This window comes from Ambystoma mexicanum, chromosome 1q (genome assembly GCF_040938575.1).
Source record: "Ambystoma mexicanum isolate Mex_15411 chromosome 1q, UKY_AmexF1_1, whole genome shotgun sequence".
Taxonomy (NCBI): Eukaryota; Metazoa; Chordata; class Amphibia; order Caudata; family Ambystomatidae; genus Ambystoma; species Ambystoma mexicanum.
Window position 1 is genome coordinate 301076240 of NC_090922.1, and position 26072 is coordinate 301102311.

Sequence of the window (26072 nt, forward strand, 5' to 3'; positions counted from 1 at the left end):
CCTCTGTGGCCACGTGGGTGGACCGTAGCCGTTTCCCTGCATGCGCATCGTCCCCGATTCGCCTCCTTACTCTATAGCTGCAGCAGTATGCTGATGGAACCTCAGATTCCTTGTGCCCCTCTGCAGCACTTTTGCGGATGAAGCGAGGCTGTGCTGACTTCCCCTCTGCAGTCTTGCGCTCTCCTCTAGCAGTGTCACTGCTGCGGCGGGTGCTGCTCTCCGTCTCCTTGATGGGTCCGCCTTCGCTGAGCAGCATCAGGGGCCACGCTCCTGTCGTTCGGAGCGGGCCGGTCTGCTGTTGAGCGCTGTCCCCGACAGGCCCCTTTTCCAGCTGGCAGCGCCGCCGTCACACAGGAGGCACAGCGATGTCAGGTGCGGCCGTCCGCGCAAGGTCCGTTGCCTCGTCGCCAGTTGTTCTGGGTGTCCTCCACCCTTATAGCACATAAAGGCATGGAGCCGTATTAGCTACAACCTCCTTTATTAAACATACAACTGAAACTGTAATTCTCAAAAGCGCTTGCTGACTAATTATTCTGTTCAATATTTATAGATTAGTTGTTTATATAATGTGTCTTTGAATTTTATAATGATAATATTCAATATACTATGATACTTATGTAATGATATCTGCTGAGTCTTGGACTATAGACTAATATTTCACTATATATTCATTCAATTACCAATGTTATGTGTCTATACCTATTTCTATGTAATTCTCTTTCAATTTTGGATAATAAATGTAAGGTACTGAGCTGGGACCAATACCATGAAATCAGGGAACATAGCATGGTTCAATTTTATAATTACAAGAATACATGGAGTTCATTATCCTGGTTGTCAGAGCTATCCATTGCTTCCTGTTGGCATCTTAATTTATCTTGGTTTCCACCTCTGAAAGGAAGTTTTACATGTTTGATTCCAACACATCCGTTGCCCTTTAGTAATTCTTGTGTAGGGTTTTCTTATTAGCATAGGGTCATTAGACATGTGATAAACACCTAAAGAAATATATAAGGGGCAAACCAAATAACATAACATACGACTAATATGATTAAAAAAGCAATATATCTGAGCTTTCTAAAAACAGACAATGAAGTCACCCAAACAATTGAAAATTGGCTATAAAGAATTCTTTATGTGCGAACAATGCAAAAGTCAAATCGTAATAAACTTGGACTGTAGGAATCATGTTGACACGTGCTGAGAGAATGCTCTGGCACCTTTCAACATTGCTTGTTCTCTCAGCCCTTTTGTCAACTCCATGGACTCCATAATTACTGATTGGATTTGGCAAAGAATATCTTTAGGGAACCTTACCGCACTGACCCTGGTTGCTGCCAATCTCATCAAAGTGATACTAGACAATTATGTTTAGCGTTGCGAGCTGTACTGTTGTAAACAGATTTTACCATGTGATTTTGATATATAATGAATGATTTTATATTTGATTTGTTATTGATATATTATGTAATATTTGTCTTCACTTTAATTGTTTATTTTTGTGAAAGGTTTAAAAAAACACAATCCCATTTTTTTTCAAAACATCGTTTGTCAATACATGGAAGAAAAACAGACCACATTACAATTACCCAATGGAAAAAAATACATAATAGAAGACTTCATTAACTGTAACACCAAGTATGTGGTCTATATGATACAATGCTCCGTCCTCTTCAACTAATCCATAATTTGGCTGCAAGACTTATGCTTGGCCTCAAGCTTTAGGACCGTATCTCTGCAGCACTAAATTCTCTCCACTGGCTCCCGGTTGCTGCAGGGATCAAATTCAAGACTCTCTGCATCATCCACAGGGCTGTCTGGAGACTTGGAGCACGCTACCTGCAACTCTCTCTTACTAAATGCTCTCCTTCCAGATCACTCCGATCCTCTGGCTCCAACTCTCTGCTGATCAAACGCTTCTCCAAGCAGAGAGCTGTAGGCAGATCTCTCTCCTCCTGGTTACCTCCATTGAACAGTCCCCTTCTCTCTTTCTGTCTTGAACCGCACCACCTCAAGTTCTGCAAACTCAAGAACTTTCTCTTCTCCTCCACCTTCTCTCTCTCCCTCACGTGCTAACCATCTTCTCTGCTGCTGAGATTGGCCGTCTGGTCCCTCAAGAGTCCAATAGGGTCCTGGCCTTCTGACCAATTGCCCCAGCACTGCCCCTGCACTGCCCTCTGGGCCCACACCTGCCTGTCAGGCGGAATGCCTCTGCCCTGCACTTGCCTGTCAGGCTGTAGACCTCCATCTTTGCCAGGGATGTGTCAGGCCTTGCACTTACCTGTTGCTTCCCCAACAGGCACCTCCCCTAGGGGACCCTGGTAGCACTTATCCAAACCCATACCCACACCCACTTCCTTTTTTCCTTTCTTTCACTGCACTTGCATGCTCCGAATGTCACAAGGTATAGTAGAAACGTTGTCCCGTTCTATTTATTCATTGTCAGTCTCTTTGTTTATTTGCTCCCTTGTTCCCTTCCCGTGTGCCTTGTGGCGCTTTGAAACACTGTCTTGTTGTATAAGTGCCTTACAAATGACCGATTAATAAATAGAATAAAGGATTGAAATATAGAGGAATCACAATAAGAAAACAAAAAAAAAAGAATTCAGAACACATTAGAGCAATCAAAAATAAGAAGGGCAAATATCCAATGGGCGTATAATAGAAAATGTCATTAAATGCAAAACCAAATATGTTGTGTATATTACACAATCTGTATGGCGGTTGAAATATGCAGGAAGCAAAATAAAAAAACTCAAAACAAGAATCTTTTTCATCCTCACTGGCATTTCACAGCACTAACTACTTCTATGCCATAGAGTTGGAGAAGGCAGCGGCGCCCACTACTATTGTGCGGGCGTGCCAGTACTCTCGCCTTCCCAGGGCACCTCGTTATCATCTGAGGGAGTGTTTGAGAAGTGAGGGGTAAGGTACCATCCGACATCATTTCCTATGTGATAGCAGAGACTCTGAAGCCTGACAGCCAGTTGATGTGAGTAGGGTGCCGGTTAACTTAGTGAGAACTCAAAGTCTCATAAAATCCAGCTATTATGTAGCGGGGGTAACAAAGAACTACAATTCAGGGCATGTGGTGTGGTCAAGTTCAAAGTGCCTTGGCATGTAGAGAAGCTGGTGTTCAAATACACTGAACCCACGGGCATTGTTACAGGTCCATAAGGATGCTGCCAAAATAAATGATCACATAGGGCATGTCACTAGAATAGCCAGAACTGCTGGAGTGTCCAACAAGTTCATAATGTTCAAGTCAATGTGAGAGGTGCCCCAACAGACATGCAAGGAAGCCAGCTTTGTCATTTCAATCTGCAAGTGGCAATGCAGTGCCCAATGTAAGTGTACCAGATGTCAGTGAACCATCTGACCACTGAAGGTACCAGGACCCTGTTCCTATATGCCATTCCTAGCCCTACTCTGGCAGGCAGATTCAAGGAGGACAGGTGTCCAGGATTCTGGTTTGCTTCTGTAGAGGTATTCTGTACCACACATCGTTATAGCCTATCAAAATGCTTTTACTTGGTGCTTCATAATACAAGGAGGGTTGGGAGATATGTTGTGGTATGTTGATCTGTTTGAATTGGGGTGATGTATCATCGTATTCATTAGGTATGTATTATAGATTTGACAGCAGCAAAAGAGAAGTAGGATACAAAATATTTAGAATTTTAGTGAAGTTCATTTCAACTATATACAAAGATGATACTGTCAGAGAATGCGTCATGTCGTAGTGGTGTTAAAACGTGTTGGCTTGTGCTCTGTTTGCTTCTGCAAAATCCTTACTTTGGTCTAGAATAATAAACTACATTTGAGAAGAACATTAGACAAGTTAAACTTTATTCCTAACAGATAGATCTTAAAAATCTAGTGTGCTTTTTGATTTTGGTTTGCAAACAAATGCACCTAACTTTACAATACATTTCTATTTTTACCTTTCGTCTTCTGTATGTTATGATAAATCAGGCTTTGCTGGTTCTGAAATGCTTGTATACACTGACTGACTGCGTCAGACTCTGTCCTGACCAAGAGCTGTTCACACCTGAGAACGAGGGAACAACCGTTAGTTTATAAAGTGCGCAGTCAACAAAGATGCGGGGCAGGATAGGCAAATGGGATTAAGAGAATAATACCCAGCAAGGACAGGGAGGCTTTGGTAGAATGCCAAACCCACACACAACACATTCTAACAAACATGTAATATTAAGACACTATTGTATGTGACACAAATACAATCTTTGGCAAATGTCTGGCTTTATCTGACAGTGCAAAGCAATGCAATGTTTTTGAGCATTGAGCATTAAGATGGTCTTGCAAGTTTCTGTGTAATGAGATTACTGGCACAGGTTTGCAGTATCAGAAGAGAGGGTAAGGATTTAATGGTCATGAAATCCCAACTCTCTCCATACTCTCCCGAGCAGTTATTGGGTCTGATTCATAAAGGTTTGCACTGGAGCAAATGAGAACATGCCCATTGGCATCTCAGATTTGCGCCTCTTAGATCTGATTCGCAAAGCTTAACAAGGGGTCAAATCTGGATATGCCTGGAGCATCACTAAGATTTAAAAAGATTTGCTCAAGTGGATAGCAGAGATGCTTCAAGATCTCCAGATCTGCTACAAAATATATGAATATGCCTTAATAATATAACCTCCACATCCCCATTGCACTAACCCTACAATCTTGTACAGTGAACTCTCAACTCTATAGTAGTAGTTACATATGTAATCCAATCCAAAAATAAATCGGCAAGGTAACACAGACAGGCAACACAACACAACAATTACGACGACAAAAAAACCCATTTAGTTAAGTAAGTAAATTAATCATATAAATTATTAAAAGGACACCATAATGAAAGGTAAACCTCTATCTCATCCGTATTTTCAAATGCCACTTTCTCATATTTAGATATTATTTGCATTTCCACCAACCAATCCTCCACAACTGGCTTTTTCCTACTTTTCCAGACTCCAAGAATCAATTTAACAGCAACTGTTAAAGCTTGGTCAATCCATGCCTCAAATTCTCTTGCACTTAAACATCTTCCCCTACGCATTAAAAGGATCACACTCGCGGCCGTCCTAGGAATAGTTATATTTAAGATGAGATCTACTCTGTCTAAAACTTCCTTCCAAAACAAAACATATGCATTCTTGGGCAATCCCAGAGTAAATGCAATAAGGTCCCTCTATTCCTATCACAACTCCAAACATATCATCTTCCAATAATTTATGCTTATGCATTTTTTCCAGGGTCCAGTATATTCTGCAAATAATTTTTGGTTTTATGAGCCGTAAGCTCCTATCCATTTTTGTTTTAGATCTTACTCTCAGTAGATCCTCTCATTCCTTTTCTGTTATCTCTAGATTAGTTTCATCTGATCAAACTTCTCTCAATCCTAGCCATGAATTAACATAATCCAGTCCCATAGCCATAAAGTTCATATAAGTGGACACTCTGTGCTGCTGTCCATCAAACAATTTGCAAATCTCTGGCCTCTTCTCCATGTCCCTATCAAGCATATTCATGCTCTGATTTATAAGAATACTTATTTCTGTATAACAAATCAATTCTCTCTTAGTCAAGCTGTATTTACTTTATAACTCCTCAAAACTCAGTATCCCATTTCCTCCCAAGATATCCCTAATCTTAAATATACCTCTCTTAATCCAGCTCTGCCAGTGTATTTATTTTGCAGTTGCAATGCTTAATTATGCCATATGGACGCCTCATGACTCTCTACCTGCCTCCCGGGCAATTCACCTCTTTTCTCTCTGAATGGGCTGACCTCTCCTCCTCGATCCTGGCCTCTACCACTCAACTCCTCCTCCTTGGTGACCTCAACATCCACCTCGATTCTCCCTGTCCCTCATCTCTGCTCTTTCGAAACCTCTGCGATTCCCTCTCCCTCTTTATCCTTCCCTCTGGCCCAAAGCACTCTGCTGGACACACACTTGATGTCATGATCTCCCCTGGCCTCCCCCTCTCTATCCTTCGGACCACTCTCTCTCCTGGAGTGACCACTGCCTTCTCTCCTCCCATCTCTCACTCTCTTCCCCCCAGGCCAACCCCACCCCAACACTGCCACCTATTTTCTCGGACATCCGACCTATGAAGCGTGTGTCAGCTGAGGCTTTCGCTGCCACCTTCTCTCCCCCTCCTCCTCCTCTGGCTGACTCACACCCCGACACAACCCTGTCCCTTCTCTACTCTTCTATCTCTGATACTCTTGATGTTTTTGCCCCTGTCATGAGGATCTGCTTGAAATCCAAAGCCAAGTGCAACTCCTTGTATGAATCCGACCTAGCTACACTTAAAAGTAAGTGTAGGGCATCTGAGAGGAAATGGAGTGCTTCTTGCTCATCCTCTGACGAACTGGCCTGCCGCCTGCTCCAAAGGCAATAACGACTCTCTGTCCGCACTAAGAAGAGAGCCCACATTCAAGGCCATGTCTCTGCGATATCTAACAACTCAGCTGAACTCTTTAAAATCTGCAAGTAGCTTGCCAACCCTTTGGCAGTCCCCACCCCTCCTCTTGCCTCCCAGGCTCTCTGCAATGCCCTTGCCTCGCACTTTATTTAAAAAACCCAGAACATCCTGTCCACCCTCTCCTCCCCTGCCCCCCCTATTCCCTCTCAGTCTGTGCTTGCGGACCCCCCTTTAACCACGCCCCAACGTCCTTCTCTTCCTTTCCAATATTCTCCCCTGACGAGGTCGCTAGACAAGTCCGATCTATGAAAGCCTCGTCAAAACAGGTTCATCCATGTTCCTCTAAAACCATCAAGGACCACATCGACACCCTCGCTCTGGCCCTTGCCGATTTTTGCAACCACTGCTTTGCCTCAGGATCCTTCCCCTCCCATCTGAAGCACTCCCTTGTGCATCCTCTTCTCAAGAAACCCACAGCTGAACCTTCCTGTACGGCTAACTATCGCCCAATTTCCATTACCCCCTTTCTGGGCAAACTCCTGGAAAAGCTGCCCATCTTTCAGCTTAACCTTCATTCAGATTCTGTTGGCTGTCTCCATGACCACCAGTCTGGCTTCAAAGCAGCCAGAAGCACGTAAACCGCTCTCCTGAACATCCGTGAAGGTCTTCTCTCCAACCTGGACTCTAACATTGCCTCTGTCCTCATCCTTCTTGATCTCTCTTCTGCCTTCGACACGGTCAACCACACCATCCTGCTCAACCGTCTCTGTGATAACCTGGGTATCACTGATCAGGCTCTGGCCTGGCTAACTTCTTTCCTCTCTGATCAACCCTCCCAGGTCCAACTGGGGTCCTTCCTATCATCTATCTTCCTCTCTACCTGTGGGGTTCCCAAGGGGTCTAACCTCTCACCCTGGCTTTTCAACCAATACCTGGCAACTCTTGCCCACTGCATTATCATTTTCTGCTCAAAATTCCTGTGTTATGCTGATGACACTCAAGTAATTTGCCGGCTGCCCAGCCACCTCCTCTCCCTCTCTCATCTCTGACTACCTAACTGCCATTCAAGATTGGTGTGCCGCCAATGATCTTTGTCTGAATGCCAGCAAGACTGAGATCCTCCTCATCGGCACACCATCTCCATCTTTTTCCCTCACTCTCTGGCCTGCCTCCCTTGGCCCCCTCTTACCCCTACCTCCGAGGCTAAGAACCTTAGGGTCATCTTTGACTCCACACTTTCCTTCTCCACCCATATCTCTGAGGTCTCTAAAAAGTCAAACTTCCTGTTGCACCTCCTCAGAGGTACTCTGCCTTTCCTCTCCTTCCCTCAGAAGTTCACACTCTCTCAAGCTCTGGTTCTCTCTAGGTTGGACTATTGTAACAGCCTCTTTCTAAATCTACCTGCCTCTACTCTCGCCCTCTGCAACTTATCCAGAACAGGACTGCGAGACTTGCCCTTGCCCTTAAGCGCTTGGAACGTATCTCTCCAGCTCTGAAATCTCTCCATTGGCTGCCATTGGATGCAAGGATTAAATTAAAAACCCTCTGCATTGTCCACAAGGCTTTCTGGGGCCTGGGTCCAAAATACCTTCAGCTATCCCTCCGCAAATACCTCCCCTCTCAAGCTCTTTGCTCCTCTACCTCTAACTCCCTCTGGGTCAATTGTTTTTCAAAGAAACAAGCTGGGGGTAGATCTCTATCTTCGGCTGGGGCCTCCCGCTGGAACAGCCTCCCTGCCTCTCTAAAACTTGAGGAGAACCATCTCTGGTTCCGGAAGCAACTCAAGACCTTCCTCTTTGATGCTGCCTTCTCTCCCCCTATCCCCTGCTGACTGGCTCTCTCTTGGCACTGTGCACCTGGCCACCCTCTTTCCCCTGGGCCCAGGTACCTGCTCACCCTTCCACCCTCCTGCACTGCCTCCTGGCCACCTCCTGCACTGGTGGACTGTATCTGTACCCATACAGCCCCCCCTTTTTCTTCTTTTCTGCACTTATCAGACTTACCCAGTCTGCAGCCATAAACACAGCACTTGTCACTTGCTGGCTGTACTACCACTGTTTATTGCCTCCATTTTCTATGTATTTGTATTTATTATTTATCTGCTCTCCTCAGCGCTGCACTTCCCACTCTCCCCCTTCCATGCACTTTTTCCCTTTTCCCTTTCCCATGCACTTGTGCGTTCTAAATGTCACTGGGCCCAGTAAGTTCGTTGTTGTTTTGTGTTCTCCCCTGTTTCCCCTCCCTTGCCTAGTCGCGCTCTTAAACACTTGTGTACGAGCACGATACAAATAAAATATAATATCATATCATGACTAAACCCAAAGTGTTGACCATTTTCTTTAAACCATGTTACTAACACATTCCTACTCACTAAACTGGGTTGAAGCTTTATATTCTTCCCTGATATCTTTTTAATTGTATAAATGGTATCAAGAGCATAAGGCTTACAGATGTTTCTTTCAATCTTCAACCAGATCCGGTCTTTCCTATTCTCATTTCTAAAGTAGTGTGAGCCTTTCTTTATAAGGAATCCCTTATAATATTTAAAAAGATCCGGATCCCCCAAACCCCACTTCTTGCACTCCATGCAACATATTTCTTGGAAAACGTTTTTTTTTAGCGATCCCCCATAAAAAGTTCAGAAAAACCTTTTTGATTTTCTGAATTTTTTTTGTAACTCATAATAAAGGAAGCGATTTTAAAACATACTATACTTTCATTAATAATACCATCTTAATTGCGTTTATTTTAGCCCACAAATTTAAGGACAACCGTTCCCATTTCTTTATATTCATTGAAAATGTTTCTATTATCCTACCAGTATTTAGTTTCCCAATTTGTTTCAAGTTTCTAATAATATGAATCCCTAGATATCACACTCCGTTTGGGGACCATTTGCAATTCCAGGATTCCAATATACTTTTATCATATACAGCTGAAAGGGGAAAAACTTTGCTTTATTCCAGTTGATCTTATGACCTGATAGTTTTCCCACCTTCTCCAACATTTCTCTTAGGACCGGCCCACACACTGACGGATTACAAAGAAGAATAGTCACATCTTTCGCATAAGCTAATATTTCCAGTTCACTACATCCTATTTGAATCCCCTTTATTCTTTTACTACTTCTAGATTGAACAAGAAAGGTGACAATGGGCACCCCTGCCTGGTACCCTTTGATAAAGAAAACGCTTCCGATATTAAACCATTAATTTGCACCCTTGCTGTTATGTTCATATGTATGTAATTAACCGTCTGGATAAAATTCGGCCCAAACCCCATAGCTCTCAGTTAATATTCCAAAAAGCTCCATTTAACCATATCAAAAGCCTTCTCAACTTAAAAAAAATAATAATAGGGTATCTGACCCTTTATTATTATGTGAGCCTATTACATTTAAAATTGTTCTGCTATGGTCATAACCAAATATCTAAGTCTCCTATGTAGCTGTACAGACTATTTGGCCATATTTTAGTGAATATTTTTAAATCTACATTTAATTAAGATATCGGTCTATAGTTCTCACATTTCCGATGGTCTTTATCCTGTTTTGGGATTACAAATATTAAGGCCTCTGTCATTACAAAATCCCTGACAGCCAGAAATTATTGAATACTTTACACTGTATTGGCGATAACTGGTCTATAAAACATTTATAAAATTCCAGAATTAACCCATCTGGCCTGGTGATTTCCCTCTGTTTAGTTGGTGCTAACTGGTCTATAACTGGTCTATAAAACATTTATAAAATTCCAGAATTAACCCATCTGGTCCGGGTGATTTCCCTCCATTTAGTTGTTTTATTGCTTCAACTACTTCATCAACTTTAATATCTGCCTCAACCTTGCTATATCCTTCTGAATATAGTTTGGGGAGCTTAACTTTATAAAAGAAGACATTCAAGTCTTCATTACTTGGAAAAGTATCTTCCATATATAGTCTGTAAGAAAACCTCTCTAAATTAATCACACATCTCAGTGTTCTTAATCAATGTTTTCCCTTCATCAGTTATTATAGATGTAACACATGTTTCCTCTGCAAATCCCTTTAATTTCTTACAATTTTTTTCTCCAAACTCCCAGAATTTCTGTTTAATATACAAGATCCCTTTACCGGCTATTGTGTTTATTTGATTCATCATCTCCCCTTCCAACCTTCTCAGTTCATGTACCAGAATTTGCTATTTTCTCTGTAGGCCTCTATCCTCTTCCTCCATTTATTTTACTTTCTCCAAACTCTTCTTCCTAGCATTAGCAGATCTAATGCTCACCTCTCATCACTGCTTTGAAACAATCCAAAATCACTTTTATATCTGCCGTTTCTATGTTCTCATCAAAGAATGTATTAATAATGTTCTCCAGTCCCTTGATAACTATCAGATCTTTTAACACCTCTGCTTGTAGCCTCCATCTCTTTGTATTGCTTTTCAGATCTGTGATCATCATTTGCATTTCAATTAGTGCATGATCAGAGATTGCTTGTTCCCTAATCTCCGAACCTACCACTTGACTAACCAAGCTATTCGTCATAAGTAGATAATCTATTCTGGAATATGGGTTATGTACCATTGAGTAGTACGTGTACATCTTACCTGACTGCTGGATCTCCCTCCATATATCTACCAAAGTATACTTTTGTATAAAGCCACGAAATTCACCACTTATTCCTTCACCACTATATCTGCAATCTGACTTCCTATCAAGCTTACTATTAAGTACAGCATTAAAGTCACCTCCCAAAATTATATTTTCTCCTTGCATTTCTTCTAACAATTTACTCAGTTTGTCAAATAAAACTACAGTTGGTGAGCATGGGGCATACATTGATCCTACTGTCACCCTTTCTCTATTATGTATTATCTCCACTAATAATATACGGTCTTCGTCATCCTTTACTATCTTCTCAATTTTTACAGCTAGCCCTCTCCTAAACAAAATGCTCACTTCCCATGATTTCAAGTGCTAACAATTAGATATTGCTTGTGTGTATCTAGAATTCATCAGAAAGCTTCCAAATTGTTCCATCACATGAGTTTCTTGTATAAACACTATATCTCTTTTACTTCTCCAAAGCCTCTCCATAACTTTTCTTCTTTTAAAAGCACAATTTATACCCTTCACATTCCATGAGATGAAATTCAAAGACATCCTGTCCTAATAATGTATATCTGTCTGCTTATTAGCTAAGAGGTAAGTATGTTTCTTTCTTTACAAAACTAGCAAACATGCAACATATTCCGTGTGAAAAAACATTAGACAACAAACACAATAAGACAACACAAATAGACAAACATTCAACTAACAACATATTTAAGTGATTTCCTAACGTTAGCATCTGATATTCTTCACTCTTTATAAGCACTTTTATGTACAAAGTTTTCATTATCCTGAACTATACTTACCAGTAGTTCTATGCCAATACACCAAGCATTTTCCTATCAATCTCCCCCTTCCTTACAATACACTACAGCAATTACCCATACCCTACCCCTCTGCATAAAAGAACTATGATGAGTTACCCTATAACTATAACGCCATCACCTACTATCTTAATTTTAAACTGCTCAGGTTCTGACCTGTCCATTTTTTATTTAAAAAACTAAAAATTAACAAAATCTCCTCCCTCCAAGCTATTTAAATAGAAAGGTAATAAGAAGTAACCAATTCTGGCCACTTGTACACCAAAACCTTCCAGATGAACCTATACCCAGGATGGCACTGAAAAGGTCTACAAACCTCAGCGAGTGGCTCACACATGCTCGTCTGCCTAAGAAATCTACCAGAACAGGATTGTGGGACCTCAGAACACCGACAGGCCACCACCCTTGTGGCAATTGTACAGCCTGCAAGTACACAAGCAAAATCAAATCCTTCAAAATTGAAGGTAAGGACTGGATGCTTAGGCAATTTACCAACTGTAAAACTCCAGACGTAGTATATGCCATTGAATGCCCATGCGGTTTACGGTATGTAGGCCAAACGACAAGACCAGTACACAAACGCATCGGGGAACATCGCTCCAAAATAAGATGCCGCTCAACTTCAGCACCACTGGTCTCCCACTATGTGGAATTCAAACACACCCAGGAACAGTTGAAATGGTGGGTCCTTGATAAAATCCAGTACACCTCAAACATCAAAAATGCCCTCAATTACAAAGAGGTGTGGTGGATGTTTAAATTGCACACAATTGAACACGGGCTGAATGAAGCCCCAGCATCAGAAAACTACCATTAGAACTGTATTTCTTCCCCCTCCTCTCACCCTCCCCCCCCCGTGTACTTTATCTCTATCCACATTTGGGAGAGTCCGCATTCGATCTTGCCCATAGAGCTCCTCCCTTACTGTTACACGTTCGATCCCAGAGCGCGGCTCAGCCCAGCCCCCCCTCCCGCTCTAATTATTCTTTTTGTCTTTAGCATATAGCAAAATACTGAGTAATTGTCATGTGCACTCAAGACACTTTACTATCAGGCTCGTATATACATATAGCCTGGCAAACTTGTACAGTACCTTTGATACTTGTACTACACGTCCGGATCTTTTGCCCGAGCTGCCTTCTCTTGGCCGGGCACTTTCCGTGGGGTTCTACAACTTTGTTTCTGATCCCTGTATGCATGCGTGAGGAGACTAGTGGCTCTTCACTAGGGACTCCACATACACTGTCCCTCAGCCACTAACTCCCCACGCATGCGCAGCCCCAGTCCTGCTCCCCTGTTTGGCGCACACACTGCTCCTTAGCACAGGCGCACATCCATGAATTCTTTGCCCAGCGTTCCTGCAGGCTGGACGCACCTTCGCGGTAGACAGCAGCACTCGAGGTATCTGCATCCACGGACTCCATGCAGGTAAGCTGCTCTCCCTTAGGGGTCCCACTCTGGTTAGCCCCAACACTATACCGGTGGTTAACTCTTTGCCTGCTGGTAGCCTGCTCATAATAGCTTTTCACCTTCTCTTTAGATGCACTATACAATGAAGGCATTTCGGGCTCCATGACCGTCCTTCCAGACACACGGACCCTTCCACGCTCAAGTCCCACGCCTACACGCCTCCAACTGAGCTGGTTAACCATAGGTATGTTAAATTTTGGACACTATTAGATATCTATGCCCAGTGCACTTGAATTCTAGTGGATTTGCAACAGCACTGTGTAGATTTTTCTTCCTTTTTGCCCATTCCCATGGCATGCCACTGACATAGCCCTGTTTTTGGACATTACAGGATACAAACAGCTACTATCCTCAACGCCATAACAAGGTACTACATATACCGTGAGACGGGATCCCTTTCCACACGATCCAGATCAAGCTTTGTCCTTCACTCCCTCCTCTCCCCAGCCCGGACATATCCCAGGTCAGTTGTTTTAATCCCTTGTTTTAGACCAGAATACACCTTTACATGTGCATTCTATGGTTGCTCTTTTTAACTGTTGCCCAGATTGTATTTGATGTGGTTACACTCTCCCGTGCTTGTACTTTATCTAAATTCCATCCCCTTTCTTTACACATTATTGTAGGCCTCTACCATCCTCTTGGCCCAGAAGAAGGTTGGTATCTCTAAGGCCAAAACGTCACTGTAGCAGGCTCCTGCCTGCCTCCAGTTAAACATCAGGGATTTTTCTTTTCCCGACGTTGACCAAGGATTGGCCACTACTTCACTGATGTGCAAAGACTTCAACACAAAACATCAGAACTTGGCTTGCCTAACTAAACTGCATGAAGCCAGACTGTGCACTTTCTAAATAATGCCACATTTTGTGATAAGTCTGTTTTTTTGCTTTTCTGTTTGTTTGTTGTTTTTTTCTTTCCCCTGACCTCAATGTCATGTACATAATGGCGCCCACAGAACACAATGCACTTTACTTTCTGTGAGCATTTTATGGTTGGGTGAATTGAAATACATTCTGATGCCACACATACTGATTGCATTAGAGAACATTGTAGCTCTGTCAGTAGATTACAGGAGCAATATCAATGTATAGATTTATGCTGAAAAAAGTTATGTTGTATGTACTAGGAACAAACCCTCTTCTGCAGACAGGTTCATGCATAAGAGATATCCTTCTAACTAAAATACAAATGTTGGTCATAGTTCTAAATACAGAATCTCTGTTTTTCTCCAAAATGGACAATCCTAGTGTTTAACATTGTCTACTATCTCGTTGCTTTATACACCATGGTAAAATGTAGCATAATGAGTTTGCTTTGCCTAAAGATGTGTATATGATTTTCTTTTAGACCACATGTAAATAAACACATGTTCCCTGATTAAAAAGGGCGTATAAAGAATGATTTAATCTGCTTTGCTATTTACAGATAAATGCGAGTTCATGTTTAAGTTCTTGCAGGTTTGGAATAGGGTGATCACTTCTAAACACCACTACAGTTCCTTCTAAATATAACATTCTACATTCTAAGAATGGTTTAACTTTGAACGGCGGTAACCACCCCCTTTGTTATACAATAAGAAGTAACCAAGCAAGAATAAAGACAACCATCCTATAATCAAATAATGCTGAATTTCTAATGGGCAGTTTCTCCACTTCCCATCAGTGCCACTATTCAAAATTACAGCAGTACAGCAGTCTCACTTATCAGGCGTCACAGCAGAGAGACCAGCAAAGATAGGGGCACCAATTGCAAAGTAAGGTTTTACATGTCTGAGCGGGTTTGATACACACATGTGTAATGTACACACTGCACATCTCATGACAACTCCCAGGCCTAAGTTAACTGACACTGCCCCAGCCATGCCAGACTAGTAAATATATCTTTTAAGGAGGTGGTCAGGTCTTGCAGGTTGCCGAGTAGCTTCACATCCTGCTTGTTCGTACAGAAACCATGAATCAATCACCAAAAATGATAAAGTAGCCATCACACCCGCACTGAATATGCATGCCACAGACAAAGGATGCAAAGTCTTCCCTCGCACACAAAATAGGCGCGGACTGTAACAGCGCCAGCTTCAAACACAAAATGAACATTTTCCGCACTATAACACGTATAACGGTATACAACTCTCCCTAAATCTTGCGTTGGTTGGTTTTTTAAAAGAAATATTTCTGCTCCTTGACGATAAGTATAAAAATGGACAAGTAGCCAATAGTAATAATGACATCGATAGTAACTGCCCCAAAATCAAATACTCTTTTAATTGTAATATAAGAAATGAATTTGTGTACAATCAATTCGAAACTCCTGCTTGAGCTCTTTGGTATTTAAAAAAAGGAAGTGTGTGTGTGTAGATATATGGATTCTTTGATGCTTGCCTGAGTAAACTCTTACGGTTGAATGTTGCCATTTCTTAGCTTGGATTTGATTGGATCTATTACCAATTACCATTAATGGGTCCTTCTTTTTTTATACCTGTGTTTGTAATCTTCTACTAATGAAATGTATTTATAATGTGATAGTACTGTTGACGGTTAACACTTTGTAATATTTCTTTGTGTATTGTTTTATCTTTGTAAACCATATCACAATTAAAACAAGCAGAAATGCTACTGTAGAGAGTGTATGTAAGCACATGGCAAGAGGATGAAAGGAGGGTGTTTGAGGAGTAGAGTGGAGGAAGGAGCAATGGCGCAGAGGAGGGAGCAAACGAGTGGAGGAGGGAGCAGTAGAGAGGAGTGTGGCCCAGTGGTAACACCAAAGGCTAGAGGCCGAGAACTAGGAAGAGGGAAACATTGGAGCGACAAAGAATTGGTGAGACGAGTAATAGGAAGACACTAAGAATAAAAGAGGGAAGGAGAGCATGATTGAACAAGCCTGACTAAAACCAAGCAACTACAATGCACTTTTCTGAATCCCTCAGAACATTAAACACTGGATAGTGTAGGGAGAGATTATAAGTACCTCAGGGCCAGCATCTTAGGGAGTCATCAGTAGCCTAAGGCAAACAGACAGTAGGGTTTACCAATCGATAATACTAACCTGGGGGCTACGGAAGCTTGGGTTACGGAGGACATCCCGTTGCAGACGAGAGAGAGTGAGAGAGACTGCTCCAGTGCCCACAAAAAGCTTAATAAAAGCCCTTGCCCCTTCCCTGAATCGCATTAGTAATTTGAATGCCATCTACAACTTCCATGCAAGGAAGTGCACATAGATGTAGTCCCCTCAATGTAATTTACACAAAACTGGAAAATGAAACCATGTGATACCATTGCCCTACCACAGACCACAGCCTGATGTTTCCTTAGGAGGAATTTACATGTTTACTTACTGCATAAACCATGCCTTATTTTTGTATCATTATTATTAACAGTAGTGTAATTATTAGTAGTATGTGAAATGTATGCTTTAGTATACTTGGGGGACAGTAATCGCGGCATAGCTCCATATTATACTGTGATATAATATTGTGCAAGCATTATTAATACTGATCATATCATAAGGCTAACTGCATATGACATACGCGCATGGTATTACAGACAATCATATGAATAACCACACATTATTTTAGAATTATTCGTTTTATTATTAGATGGCAAATTAATTAACCGTACCTTCTAAGGATGCTTTTCATATCCTAGAAAACAAGAGAGAAACACATGTTAGAAATAGATTAATGTCTGGGCCACAGAGGACTGCATGTCAAACTGACAAAGACCTACTCTGCAAATGGATACAATTGGGTGACAAATGGGAAGGATAGGGCAGGGAATGCAAACACCTGAGGTGAAGGTGCCAGAGCAGCACAACCAACTTTCCACCACTCTCATGCCACGGTTCCCCAACAGTTACTGGATTAAAAATGCAAACTCGATCCCTTCCTCCACCAATTACTATTGATCCGGTGCGATCACAGGATCCTCTCCTTCTCTGTGTTCATTGTCAACTCTATAATGCCCAATCAAGAGCCAAGAGCATGAAACTCACGCTACAAAATATTGACTGCTAACTGGATCTCACTTAGCACAAAACGACTTCAGGGTTCTACGAAGGCCAACTGACGAACTTTAGATTTTATACAAGTATTTTATGAGATGGTACACAATATGGCGCCCATTAGACTCACTAAATATGCAATCCAGGGAATATCTCGTTCTTCAACAAACCTTGACTCCGCAGTAAGCCTTTAGAAAGGGGAATGTCACCGTCTTAATCCTGGGAAAAGTTCGCCAAGAACCTGACATAACACTTAGAGAAAACCACCTGTCCACTGAATTCTTCCCATGTAAGCCTAGCTTCACTAATGTCACAGCTTTGCTAATTGCCCGGGTCTTCTCTTCACACTTTGCAGATACTGGCGACTTTACCATTTTGCACAACCTAGTCTGGCCAGTACCCTTTGACGCATTTCACAATGGCGCAATCCCCAGACTGCCGAAAGCAAAATGCTGCCATTTCCCCAGATACCTTACAATGGTTTAAGTCATTCAAGCTAACAGGCAACAGAAAGCAATGTTGCAAATCTATGTATGTGCTTCATAAGCCTCCACTTAAGGGCTCGCCAATCTTACTTCCAATATTCATTTACCCATTAGCCATGTCCTGGAACAAACGTGCTAGCAACCTATACTCTTGTCCCAGGAGGATCGCTCACCGGTAGCGTGCTCGACTTGGAAAAAAGACGACACGGAGCAACACAGGTTCGATCCCTGGGTCCGCGCTTATAAACCTCTGGGTATTAAGCGCGTTATAAATAACCTATCATATCTTACAATCTCTCGCTGATAATAACCAGATGTTTTATAAAACAATAGCGAATGTAATTGCAGATCCAATGTTTATGAAATGTTCAACGTCATTTGGATATAGATAGCAGTACGCTTCCTAAAATTAAGCAACAAACACTCCGGGTGGCCCTCCCAGGTAATCAGGATGCTTAGTTTGGACGTGGGTGTTAATACCCACATTTTGAGCCCGGATTGCCACTGGAGTGTTTCACTGCCACTGTGCGTCCCCTTTAGTAGCCAACTTGGAACCACCAACCTGGGCTGTCTTGAGCCCAAATGAAAGAACAAGTTACTTCTTACCTTGTAACGTTCTTTCGACGGGATGTTCCTCCGACGTATTCCTCATCTTAGATATCTCCTTCCAGCTCTGCTGGCCTCGGAACATTTTTTCTCTAGAGGGCGCTGCACGTCGAAGTCCTCCGAGTCGATGTCCCTCGACAGCCGCCGTATCGACGTTCAACGTCATCCTGCCTATAAAGGCCGCGCGCAGCGTCCGTTGCTCAGTTCCGTTTTGTAGCCCACAGTATTACTGTCTGGACTAGACTAATCACCCTGAAGGAGCGTAAGCTGCAACAACAAGGGAAGTAGAACTGCGGGGATGGATGGGAGGGTCGATGAGGAATACGTCGGAGGAACATCCCCGTCGAAAGAACGTTACAAGGTAAGAAGTAACTTGTTCTTCGAAGGGATTGTGTCCTCCGATGTATTCCTCATCTTAGCTAGGCTCCCATAGCAGTATTCTATATTCGGAGGAGGGAGTACTGACTTCACGCTGTCTTCTATTGATGAATAGAATGCAGTACAGCCCTTCCAAACCTAGTCTCCTGACTGGAGGAGGAATCCAGATTGTAAAAACGTGTAAAGGTATGGACAGACGACCATGTAGCGGCCGCACATATGTCTTTAACCGGCACGCCTCTTTTGAGGGCCGATGAAGCTGCAATACCTCTGGTCGAATGAGCCCTAAGGTTTTGAGGGGGCTCTTTCCCTGCCAGTTTATAACATTCCAGAATGGCTAGAATGATCCATCTGGAAATGGCCTGCTTAGTTATTGGTAACCCCAGCTTGTGACCTGTGTAACCTACAAACAGCTGGTCTGCCTATCTTATCCTGGCTAGTCTACTAATGTAAAAACTTAAAACCCTCCTAGGGTCTAGTCTGTGTAACCTCTCTTCCTCTTTCCCCGGGTGAGGAGGAGGATAGAAAGATGGTAGGGTTATCTTCTGAGTGATATGGAATTCAGAAACCACCTTTGGGAGGAAATTAGGCTTCACTTGCAGGACAACTTTGTCTTTGTGAAAGATTGTATGAGGGGGTTTACAAGAAAGAGCTTGTAATTCGCTCACCCTTCTAGCAGATGTAAGTGCTATTAATAAAACAGTTTTAAGGGTAAGGTATTTTAACGAACAAGAATGGAGAGGTTCGAAAGGTGTACCCATCAGGAAAGTTAGTACTAAGTTTAAATCCCATGGGGGATAAACATTGGTTAACCCCTTTAGAAACTGTATTACCAAGGGTAATTTGAAATAGGATGGTTCTTCCGCAGTACGCTTAAAGATGGATAGCGCTGCGAGATAGCCCTTAATGGTGCCAATTTGAAGGCCTGAATTTGCCAAATATAGTAGGAAGGACAAAACCATTGGTGTACCACATGAAAATGGGTCGATATTCTGTTCTCTACACCAGCTGCAAAATCTGTTCCAACGGCAGCGGTATAAAGACTTTGTTGCTGGCCTCCTTGCCGAAAGCAACACCTCCATAACATCATCAGGGAGGTCCCAATCCTTGTACCTCAGCCGTTCAGAAGCCAAGCGTGAAGGTTGAGGGTTTTGATGTCTGGATGGAGAACCTGACCTCCCTTCTGTGAGAGTAGGTTCTCTCTTAGTGGAAGTCGAATTGGAGGGCAGATGGACAAGTCTAGAAGGTCTGGGTACCACGTTCTCCTGGCCCAATCCGGGGCAATTAGGATCATGGTTCGCCGGAATCTTCTCAACCTCCTGATCATTTGAGGAATGACAGGGACCGGTGGGAACGCGTACAGAAGCGGAAACTCCCAGTCCACTATGAACGCGTCTCCCAGAGCTCCTCTCGGAGGAAATTCCCTTGAGCAGAACAGGTCGCATTTCCTGTTTAGGCTGGTGGCGAACAGATCTACCTGAGGGGTTCCCCAAAGGGCGAAGATCTCTTGAAGGACTTCCTGAGCTAGCTCCCACTCGTGGGAGACTGTGTTCTGCCTGCTCAGAGCGTCCGCTGTCAAGTTCTTCTCTCCGGCTAGGTGAACTGCCGATAGACAGATTCCTTCTTGGATTGCCCAAAACCAGAGCTGCATCGCCTCTCTGCACAGGGGTAGTGATCCTACGCCTCCTCTTTTGTTGAGGTAATGCATGGCCACCGTGTTGTCCGTCATTATCAGGACATTCTTCCCTTGTACAGCTGGCAGGAAAGCCTTCAGCGCAAGTCTGATGGCTCTCAGCTCTAACAGGTTGATGTGTAGTCTGGACTCCGATGGAGACCAACGACCGCTGATGGTCAAGTCGTTGGCGTGGGCTCCCCACCCCGTGAGTGAGGCATCCGTGACTACTGTTATCTCCGGCCAGGGTTGCCAAAACTGTTCTCCTTTCAGAATGTTCTCCTGACAGGCCCACCACTGAAGGTCTCGAGCCACCCTGCCGGGAACCTGAAGAAGATCTGTCATTCTCCCCGAGAATTGTGACCACTGAGTCCTCAGTGCCCACTGGAGGGATCTCATTCTCAGGCGAGCCTCTGGCACAAGGAAAATGCAGGATGCCATGAGGCCTAGCAACCTCAAAAAGTCGAAGGCTGGGAGACGTTGGGCAGGCTGGAACTTGGTAACCATCTGTAGAATATCTTGAGCCCTCACCTCTGGTGGCGAGGCTTTTCCCAGGGAAGTATCCAGGATCGCTCCTATGAACTGGAGTCTCTGCGATGGTATCATTTGTGACTTCTTTAAATTGAGGGAGAAGCCCAGTCTGTGAAGGAAGTGGCACACGTGATTTAGCTGGATCTGAGCTTGTTCCGGAGAAATAGCCCTGATCAGCCAATCGTCCAGGTAGGGGTAGACGTGAATCCCTTCCCTCCTTAGACTTGCAGCCACTACCGACATTAACTTAGTGAAGACCCTCTGGGCGGAGGTCAGCCCAAATGGCAGCACTCGAAATTGATAGTGAGAGTTGCCAATTGCGAACCTCAGGTATTTCCTGTGTTTGAGATGGATAGGCACATGGAAATAAGCGTCCTGAAGGTCCAGAGATACCAACCAGTCCTGGAACTGAAGGGCCTGGAGGATCTGAGAAAGTGTGACCATCTTGAATTTGTCTTTTCTGAGGAATTTGTTCAATTCTCGCAAGTCCAAGATGGGTCTCAGTCCTCCGTCTTTCTTCGGAATGAGAAAGTAAGGGGAGTACCAGCCCTTGTTCCTCTCCGCTACAGGTACCGGTTCTATGGCACCTTTCTCTAGCAGGTCCAAAATTTCCTGCAAGAGGAGCGGATCTGGAGCTTTCTGAGAGCTGATCCCCGGTGGATGACTCTGAGGTATACGTAGGAAAGGCAGGCAGTAACCTTGGCCGACTGTTTCCAATGCCCAAGCATCTGACGTGATAGCCTGCCATACCGTCAGATGTTGAGTCAACCTGCCTCCTACAGGTGTCCTGTGAGGGGAGTCCTCAGAGTGGTTTTGGGGCGGCTGATGCAGATGCCGATGGTAAAGAGGCACCTGCTGTTGCTGCGGCTTTAGAATATCTACCCCGTCCACCTCGGGTAGTTCTTCTTTGACCCCTTTGAGCCGGTCGTCCTCTACCTCTTCCGAATGCGGAGTAGAAGCGAAAGTACTTGCCCCTCGCAGAGGTTCCTGTGGGACGAAAAGGAGTCTGACGGATTGCAGCTCCTAGGGATTTTGCTGCAGCTTTTGAAGTTTGCAGTTTCTCTAAACTGTCATCCGCCTTTTTCCCGAACAAAGAAGAGCCATCGAATGGCATGTTCAAGAGCCTGGCTTGCACATCTGGGGCAAAACCCGACTTTCTCAACCAAGCGAATCTCCTGGTTGATGTACTTGCCGCCATTGCTCTGCTGATACTGTCAGCCGAATCAATGCCCGTCTGGAGCGATTCGCACATAGCGTCTTTACCGTCCTGTATAATATTCAGGAACGCATCCCTTTCTTCTCCCTCCGGGATGCAGTCAGCCGCTGTAGAAGCACACTCCCAAAGTGTATGGCTGAACCTAGCAAGGGTGCAAGTAGCATTAACAGACTTTAACGCCATGCTACATGCTGAAAAGACTTTCTTTGCCATAGCATCATATTTTTTATCGTCCCTGTCCTGTGGGACTGTAGGATAAGCTGTCTTGACATCGGTAGAGGATGCTGCTTGTACCACCAGACTTTCTGGGGATGGGTGTTTAGACAAAAACTCTGGGTCTGTGGAAGATACCCTGTACTTTGTAGACAGTTTTTTACTGCTGGTATTACATCTGGGGTTTCCCAGTTTGTCATGATCTTTCTCTGAAGAGCTTTATGAAGGGGCACCACAGGATCCTCTTGTGGGCCTTTGTCAAGAATATCCGTGAGGTCATCTTGTTGGAAAGATTGTGAAGGTGCAGACCACCCCATGAACTCTGTAATCCTGGCCATTAAGGCTCTGTAGGGGGTTTCAGCATGCTCCCCCGGGTCTGGCTTAGCAAACTCCACCTCAGGGGAAGTGTCTAACCCACTTGCCTCATGTAAAGAATCATGAAGATCCTTTAATCTGCGCTCTTCAGAGGAAAATTCCTCTCTAACTGGGGTTACAGGTCCCTGTAACTCAAATGTGTCTTGTTCAGACAAATCACCCTCTTCTAAAATTGAGGATATAGTTCTCAATTGTTCTGAACTCATAAAGGGAGTAAATCCCATTTCCAAGGCAGAGGGTGCCGAACTTGTCATTATTCGCCTCGAAAGCGTCGATGTCGTCGACGCCGACGTCGAAGGCTTCGAGCGTGGCGTCAAAAACAGAGGTGGAGGCCTCGAGGACCTCGACAGAATTGGAATTCTACTCGACAATATCGAAGCCATCGACGTCGAGGGCCTGGGGATAGTCACTGGATGTGTGGTAACCGTGACTTTTCTTGGCATCGACGCCGGTGTCGAGGCCGGCGTCGAGTCGACAGACCCGTGTGTCGAAGGTCCCCTCGACAACGGCGCCGAAGACATCGACCTCGACGTCGACGGGACCTTCGTCGACGGCGTCGACGGAACCTTCGAGGAAGGTTTGGAGGTCATAGTCCTGCTCGAGGGTTCGAAACGCGCTCGAGAGGTTTCTTTCGCCGGGTACTGCGACTCGCTGCGTTTTTGACCTTCGGGTCTTTCGACCAGAGCATCGCTCTCAGCAGTCTTCGAGGGGGTCGAGGCCGCTTTCTCGAAGACGCTCATCATATTCTTTCGGAATTCCTCCCATTCAGCCCGGGAACTATATTTCGTGGGCAAGGGATTCTTTTTGGCGAAGCAGAGGAAGAGGAAGACGGAGAAGGGGATCTTCGACGTCTCCTCTTCGAGTGCTTCGATCTCGAGGAGTGATGAGACCCACTCCGAGACCTGGAGCGCGAATGGTGACGAGGAGACGAATGTCTCGACTTCGTCGACGAAGAAGCTTTAAAAGTCTTACCTTTCTCCAGCTTCCCCCTACGCTCCTTCAGGGCCTTAGCTGTCATGGACATACAGTCCTCGCATTCCGAACAATGGTGTTCAGCTCCCAAGCACCACAGACAAATTCTGTGAGGATCGGTCAACGACATCTTTTTCCCACAATCTCGACATTTTTTGAAGCCGGATCGAGGAGTTGTCGGTTCCGACGAGGAAGCCATCGAGTACGGATCGAATAACTCGAGGTAAATAGGATTAATATGACTAAGAACTGAGCAACGGTATTCCGAGGCACTGAGTAAGCGCGGAAAAACGGAACTGAACAACGGACGCTGCGCGCGGCCTTTATAGGCAGGATGACATCGAACGTCGATACGGCGGCTGTCGAGGGACATCGACTCGGAGGACGTCGACGCGCAGCGCCCTCTAGAGAAAAAAATTTCCGAGGCCAGCAGAGCTGGAAGGAGATATCTAAGATGAGGAATACGTCGGAGGACACAATCCCTTCGAAATAAAGGCCACCATACCTGTTTTTTAAACGCCATTGGTGTCCTTCTCTGATGAATGGCCACCATGGAAAGAGAAAAGGGCCAGTATCTGAGCACCTTTCCCTTTTTTCACATGGCGACATCTTTGGGTAAAATGTCCCTTCTCGATCACAATGGGAAAGAATGAATTTGTTTTAAATCCCTTAGCACCCGTGTTTTTTTCTAGAAGGTGCTAATATTGTGCCCCTGCCAGTTATGACACTGCCAACACTGCCTTTGCTTCACTAAGGCCCTTAACTTAAGTCCTGGGCCATTACCAGCAGTGTTGGCCCATCCCCCCGGGATAATATCACCTCAGTAAAACTTTCAAAATGTCCCTGAAAGAAGAAAGGCAATTACTTCAGCTCTGCCATCTGTTAGCTTCCTCAACCAAATCTCCTTCTTATCTCAGGAAATATTTTTATAAAATCAAACTTCTGGAAAAGAAATCAACAGTGCAGTTAAGTATTGAGCCTTACCATTACTGACCCTGAACATATTGTAGCCTTGTCTTCTTTTCAGGGTATACAAATTTGAAGTCGTTTTGTTATCTTAGACTTCTAGAATAGACAACACACTCATATTGAACACACTTACACAAAAATACAATGCAGCTGGCTTAGCATTGCACCCTGAGCACCGAAGCCCAAAATGCCCTGCATTGGCTCCCACTCTGACTTTAAGGTAGTCTGAATCATATTTAATTGTCATATGTACAAGTGAGAAACTAGGAGAAAAAAGGGCTGCTCACACATCAAGTCACTGACTGAGATCAACATCAGTGAGTTAGCGTGTTACCCAAAATGGTGTCTTGGCTGCAAAGGTGGTCCAAGGTATTCAGTAGAGGGGCCAGTCCTTCAAATCCAGTTGAGAACCTGCAACATCTACCTTGAAAAATCCCTATGCTCCAATGAACCACCCATGAGTGTGGTCTGTGTTTAGCAGTGGGTGTGCCTAGGGAAGGCTCAGTTCATACTGTGAGAATCAAATACTCCTCCTTAAATACATGAATAGAGCAGCAGCTCTCTATTTGCTTATTGCAGGCACTCACCCTGAGTAGTTCCACATCTGGCTGCTCGAGCTTCTTCGTCAATAAAGAGATATATGTTTGAAAGGAGGCTTGCTGCTGCTTTAATTTCTCCATTACCCCTTCCGTTTCATTCAGAATATGCTTCTGATCTTCGTCCATCGCAAGGCAGAGCTGCATTTTACACATCTTAACGATGAACCGCATTTCATCAAATGAGTTCAAGATTCTTTGGCTTTCATATTGTTCCTTCGGGAAACAGTTTCAAACCAAGAAAAATGCATGTCACATAACACTCAAAGCTTGGGTATTCAACAAGCATAAGCAAGGGGGACCTTTTCTGAGTGCCATAATTAGACATTGATGGGAGCCACAGTGGGCTGTACCAACGGCCTGCAGCTGAAGTTGACAGTCAGCAGTGATGCAAAGGCCTTTAACAATGGCTGAAGTATGTTGCTACCCAGTCTGGCTAACCATGGCACGGAGTATTGCAAGTAGCACTCTGGCATATGGTCTGGAGTACAACTGGCTTTTTTTGGCAAATTAAACCTGCTGTTCAGGAGAGTGTGAGATATTTTGTCTGTCAAAGAAATGACAATAAAGAGGGCCTCTAGTGAAATTGCAAAGGTCACTTGAGTCCTTTTTCCAATTCCATGGATGACCAGAAAGCTACCTATAAGACTGGGAGTCAGGTAAGTTATATTAGAGAGTATGGTGGGGAGAGAGGGTTCTATGAGGCAGGGAAGGGTAGGCTGATGCAGTTGAA

General features: G+C 44.1%; 1 protein-coding gene across 4 annotated transcripts in view; it reads right to left on the bottom strand.

Annotated features, from left to right (window-relative positions):
* The window catches only part of LOC138527555 (E3 ubiquitin-protein ligase TRIM39-like), a 500407-nt gene that overhangs the window by 173988 nt on the left and 300347 nt on the right, over nt 1-26072 (bottom strand). For 3 of the 4 annotated variants that reach the window (XM_069638813.1, XM_069638820.1, XM_069638835.1), the window contains 3 exons: nt 25331-25555; nt 16945-16967; nt 3945-4051 (listed from right to left, as the gene is read on the bottom strand). In XM_069638813.1, the coding sequence (XP_069494914.1) occupies nt 3945-4051; nt 16945-16967; nt 25331-25555 (355 nt within the window). The remainder of the gene's footprint in view (nt 1-3944; nt 4052-16944; nt 16968-25330; nt 25556-26072) is intronic. The other variant, XM_069638827.1, reaches the window with a different exon arrangement.